This window comes from Agrilus planipennis, unplaced genomic scaffold, assembly GCF_000699045.2.
Source record: "Agrilus planipennis isolate EAB-ADULT unplaced genomic scaffold, Apla_2.0 scaffold10, whole genome shotgun sequence".
Lineage (NCBI taxonomy): Eukaryota > Metazoa > Arthropoda > Insecta > Coleoptera > Buprestidae > Agrilus > Agrilus planipennis.
In genome coordinates, this window is record NW_020442465.1 from 596427 (window position 1) to 602684 (window position 6258).

The following is a 6258-nucleotide window of genomic DNA, read 5'->3' on the forward strand; positions in this document are numbered from 1 at the left end:
ATTTGCATATGGAAAAGCTCTGTGCAAGATGGGTGCCGCGTTTGCTAACAGTCGACCAAAAATTGATTCGAAAAAACATTTCTACCGCAAATTTGTCATTGTATAAGCGTAATCCAAGCGAATTTTTGCGTCGATTCGTAACCGTTGACGAAACGTGGGTCCACCACTACACTACCTATTTATTTTCAATATAAATTTACGAAATTGTAGTTCAACATTAAAGTAAATCATTTTTTAGCATGTGATAGTTAATTTATAATTTCTTAGTGTCCATCTAATTTGTTATGTAAAATTAGTTGTGTACCCTAGACAAAAATTTTCAGTCTCTCTCCAGTCTCTCAGAGTCTTTCAGCGTCTCTGAGAGCGTCTCTCACCGCCTTGCACAGTCTCTCAGTTATTGCCTAGGTGTTTTTATGGATCTCTCACAGTCTCTGTATGAGAGACTCGAACGATGAAATTGTTAATTCGGTGATTCGAGTCTCTCACAGAGAGACTGAATGAATAAAACTGAAAAATTGAAAGTCTCGAGTCTTTTGTAGAAAGACTCGGATTTCTGTAATATGTTGAACTTTAACTTTTTTTTTAACCATGTCTATCGAGACACCACTTACTGAGAGATTCGAGCCTTTCGTTCAGAGACGCTAAACAGTTTTTTTGACAGTTTCTCTTAGCGACACCAGAGAGACTCGATGAGAGACGGAGACTCGAGTCTCGCTTTCAGAGACTCTGGGAGACTGAACATTTTTATCTCGGATAGTTATAGTACCACATCATTACATTTTAATCACCTTTTAGTCTTCTAACCATTTCTGCATCTTCTAGAACCTTTTCCAAGGTTATTCTAAATATTTAACATAAAATCTAAAAAACTATCTTAATATAAAAGAAGTGTAATTATTAAACAGGGATTAATAGAATCCTCCATTGGGTTAGATCTGAAATATATTTGTTTGCCTTACATTGGAAATGTAATTAGTGAACGCCACATGACTTCATTTACTTCCTACAATCACATTCCTTCTCTGCCGGAACCATCGAAAGGAAGCGTATATGAAATTCTCAAACATGCGCTCACGTTCTATAGAGTGACCGTTCTAATTGAAAGCATTTGTGCATGTCTACGTACAATATGCCCCAAAAAGAAGTAGTCAAATGAAAATAGAAAAAAATCAACACGAACTCATCGTCAAAAAAAACTAAATTGTCGGGGACATAACCGCTCATAGTTTTTATCTTAGTGTGATTGCGATATTGGAACAAATTTAAATGATTTATTGAATGAATTGCTAATGTTATTGGTAAATATCGTCAGATGTCGCTATAGGTACTATCAGTTACCTGCTTGTATTTAAGCAATTTCGATTTGATCAATTATTTATGGAATTTATTCACACTGGGTGCTGACGAGAACTAATAAGTTCGAAATCTGGTGTCTTTTTTCTATTCTAAATGATTTTTACACATAATTACTTTAATTACCAATTTATGTTATTAATAAGGCATTATGGTTCAATTTTAAGCGTTAAGTTCAGCAGCAAGAAGTTTTTATCTCCTTTATTCTTTCCTTCCATGTCAATTTTGTTCGACTCGATGGCTTCGGCTTATACATAGATACAAAAGTAAAGAAATCTGACTGTCGTTTTCCAATTAGGTGCCAAATTACTGTCAACAGACCGTAATAATTTGAATGGCAAAGAATTTTATTAGAGCGTAATAACAAACTATTTCCAAGGGTAACAGCCGTTTAAGATAAGGTAATGATTGTCTTCCATTTTTTTCAATTTCCTTTGGGAAAACCTGTATGAGTAAATCTTTTGTTCTATTATAATGTAAACATAATCCGACAACAACCATAAAAGATAAAAGAGAAATAAGGGATTTTCATTCATGGAAGATTTAAACTTTTTCGATATTATTTTCAAATCTCTCATTTTACAGGGTTAAAATTGATGGGTTACGATGTAGGACAAAGAGGTGTATATTTTTCAAATTCAGTGGTACATTCAGCCACCTGTGGCCGCCTCAAGAAGCGGTTAATTTAACTACTGCCACCGACTATTGTTTAAACTGAAGCAGTTTTGACACAGTTTCATTACAGTTCCTTTCTAGAGCTATCCTTTATAAGGAACTGTTTTTTAGTTAACTTAAATTCAATAATGTAGCATGTAGATTAACTTCAACACTACTCCTTGGTCCATTTGGGATCTTAAAATATTTTCAATTCATTTTCAAGCAATTATTCCTGTTCTGGTCTTTTCAAGAACTTTACTAATTCTAAACAGCTTCTTAGAGAACTTATGGGCATTCAATTTCCCATCACGAAAGAAAAAGCGCGTTCCACAAAACGGTTACTGAAAGGAATGGATAATATTAACAATTTTTATTTTTAAATCGAAATTAAACAGCTGATTGAATGTGGCGACAGTTAGTGGTCGATAATGCCACGAGTGGCATCTTCTGATGACGACCACAAGTGGCTGAGTTTGTGAGCAGCCTAATTGGCTTAATTATTGCTGAGTAATATCATCTAATTAAAATTGGCAATCTCTTTATGTCAACAGAAAGGTTTTAACGAAGTAAATAAAAAAATTTAGTACCTTTTAGCCAGATGTAATTTTCACGAATGAAATATGACACTTTTATTTTATTGCCTCGACCAGATTAAAACTAAAGCACATAGAGGCCTGGTATGTGGTTACTAACGAAGTTACTTTAATGGAAAAATTACCAGAATGCACCTGCACTCACAAAATTAAATTTAATGCCTCCTACAGAATGGCCTTATGCCAGTGCAATTAAAGTAGAAGCACTCGCCTATGCTTGCGTACATGTGTTTGTAGAAGGAGCACATGGGCTTTTCTTAAAATGGATCATAAATAGGTAAGAAAAGTGCAAATTAAAGACGTAAAACGACTCAAAATGAGTTAAGTTAGCAGATTTACGCGTAAGGTTCGGAACAAATACAAAAAGAGTAAAACATATGTCTGGATTTGGCAGAAGATTTATTTTAATGATAAATGTGGAACCACAAACAATTGAAAGTTTCTCAAAAAGTTATCTTTACTTTATTATTGGTTCCTACATAGAATAAAAGATATTGTTATTTATAATCCTTCAATTAATAGATAATATATTCTATATTTTGTCGTTTTGAATAACTTCTATGTACCGATGCCTCCAAAAATCCCTACTGTCGAAATCCCCAATATTTTGCTCTCTTGGGATTTTAGATTATCTAAATTCTGACTTTCAAGCATATGGGCTGGAGTGGACCCTATATAAGCACATAATGGATGTCTCATTTTGTCCTAAATAATTCTTAACTGAATCTATTTTGACAATTCCTTTATCTACACGAAATCACCATATAATTTATGGAAAATTTCACTAAGGACGAATGTTGTAAACTCGATGTTTTATAAATATGGAGTATCCTCGGTATGAACAGTGATTTATCGAGAATATCTATGACGTGACGATGAAATCTCATGAGATCGAAATGATAATCTGTGTCCAAATGTTTCGAAAAATTACTGACCAAGAACTCAACTTATTATTGCCCTTCACGTATATAAGCTGTCTCTTTTATTACATTATGTTAATAAACATGACTCCCAGCACCTCCGCCATAATTTTTCAATACTCCTCTTAGAAATTAAAAGCGAGACCCGAAATCAAAAGAGGTATTGTAAACAAATTAAAACGTGTACAAAACTTCTTACATGGTTAAAATTAAAACGTTATAAATCAGTTTGACAATTATTCGATTATTTTTGTGCTATAATAAATTGTCAAAATATGTCGACCTTCTTTGTGATTATCAAATTACAATCTTCCGATTATTTTAAAAGTTTCCTTCAGGAAATGTGCTTCATTCTCTCCATATCTTTCCAAAAAAAAAACAGACTTGATCAGAAACAACCCATTTGTACAACAGGTTTTCTAGTAATTTTCGGTGCTTTGATGTTTTTCATATGTAGGTATTCCTATTTGAAGAGATCCTGATGTAATAATAATTCTAGTCAAAATCATTCCCATTAATTCTTGCTTTACTCAGATGAAAACAAACACAAAGTTTAGTAAATGACAATTACTACAGTATCATAGTTAATTACTCAATCATGAGATGAGGTCACTAGGTGTCATATTAATTATTGTATATTACAGCTAAATGTGTATGTTTGGAGCGCGGCTTTGTACGGGTGTGAAACATGAACAGTGGGCGCGGCAAAAAAGAAAAGGTTAGAAGCGTTCGAAATGTGGTGTTATAGGCGAATGATGAGGATACCGTGGATGGAGAAGGTTGGAAATGAAGAGGTATTAGAAATAATAGAACAGAGGACTCTATGGAAGTCAATAAAAAATAGGCGAGATAGGTTGGTAGGACACCTTCTCAGGCATGAAGGTCTAGTCAGAGACATATTAGAGACAGAAACAGGAGTTAGGAGGGGTAGAGGTAGTCCTAGTTTAGATTACTGTTCGCAAATAGTTAAGGATATGGGATGTTCTTGTGTTAGGGAAATGCGAAATTTAGCTCAGGATAGGAAAGAGTGGAGGTACGTGCCCAACTGGTCTGACTGACCAGCTTACGATGATGATGAGTGCTAAATATTTGCAACTAAACTACCTATTTATAGAAAAGCAGACGTCTTTTTAAATTACAAGTTCATTTCATTCACAGTTTGTTGAAGTTCTGAGTTGTAGTTAGCAAATCACTGACTGCCACTGGTACAAGCATTTCTATTTACANAGAGACATATTAGAGGCAGAAACAGGAGTTAGGAGGGGTAGAGGTAGACCTAGATTAGATTACTATTCGCAAGTAGTTAAGGATATGGGATGTTCTTGTGTTAGGGAAATGCGAAATTTAGCTCAGGATAGGAAAGAGTGGAGGTACGTGCCCAACCAGTCTTAGGACTGACGACCTTATGATGATGATAAGTGCTAAATATTTGCAACTAAACTACCTATTTATAGAAAAGCAGACGTCTTTTTAAATTACAAGTTCATTTCATTCACAGTTTGTTGAAGTTCTGAGTTGTAGTTAGCAAATCACTGACTGCCACTGGTACAAGCATTTCTATTTACAGTAGGATTATCATAGGTATCTGGATTAACGTATGGACTAAGTCAGTCGGCTACACACACGTAGGTGTGTATGTGTGTCCATACGTGTATGTATTTATGTATATGCGCTTCTGTTTGTTCGGTATCGGCATGACAGAACTTCATTCGACCCTAAAATATATGAGAGCGAAATGGATCCTGAATTGTGATTGCCATCCATTGTAAAAGCAGCTGTTGTGTTAAGAGAATTTATTTGACATTTTACTACTGTGCGGAAGCTATTTGAAATTAACAGTTAGTTATTGCACAACAAAATATGCTGTACGTGTCATACGAACGTGGTTCAATATTCATAGCTTCACTTCAGGCAAATTATTATTATTAAATATCTACAATCGTCTGTTAATACATTAAAATATATATCTACAGGTACCAGGTACCTACTGACTAGCTTCTGTCCGCGACTTCGTCCGCGTGAGATAGTTACTTTCGGCTAACGCTAACTTTAACCCCCGACTTCGTTTACGTAGTAGGTGAAAATATTTTTAAATAATGCGTACGTTAAAGAGCTATTTTAGGTACCTACATATGAATAACGTATTTATTTGGACGAAGATTGATATCATGTTTATAAAAACACCTTCGCAAATAATGCATTATTTTAGAACAAATTTGGTTAGCATAAAATAGGTTTTAGTGAGCCAACCTTAAAAGATAGTTATATGCTGTCCCGGATTTTTTTTGGAACATTTAAGGGCGAACAATTCTGCCATACATGATTTTTGCGAAAATTTAACCGTTTACGCAGCGTAAGCTCTCGAAAGGAAAAAACCGATTTTGAAACATTCTTCATTGGTGCTCCGCTCTTATTGGTCTTAGCATGAAGATATATAGCCTATAGCCTTTCTCGATAAATGGGCTATCTAACACTGAAAGAATTTTTCAAATCGGACCAGTAGATCCTGAGATTAGCGCGTTCAAGTAAACAAACGAACAAACTCTTCAGCTTTATAATATTAGTAGAGATTTTAATAATGACCAATAATGACTTGATATTCGTCTTGCATTTTCGTAAGACCAAAACTAATTTTGCTCATACCTAATTGATTGAGAAATTGTCATTATACAGACCACTTCGAATTATTTTATTCGATTATGGTAACGTGCCTATCACGTTGAGGTTAGCTACGC

At 34.5% G+C, this 6258-nt stretch overlaps 1 protein-coding gene across 1 annotated transcript in view; it reads right to left on the minus strand.

The window, feature by feature from the left end:
* LOC108732425 overlaps nt 1–6258 on the minus strand; it is a 77888-nt gene that overhangs the window by 23131 nt on the left and 48499 nt on the right. Inside the window, exon 4 of the mRNA XM_025981014.1 lies at nt 789–841. Within this exon, the coding sequence (XP_025836799.1) occupies nt 789–841 (53 nt within the window). The remainder of the gene's footprint in view (nt 1–788; nt 842–6258) is intronic.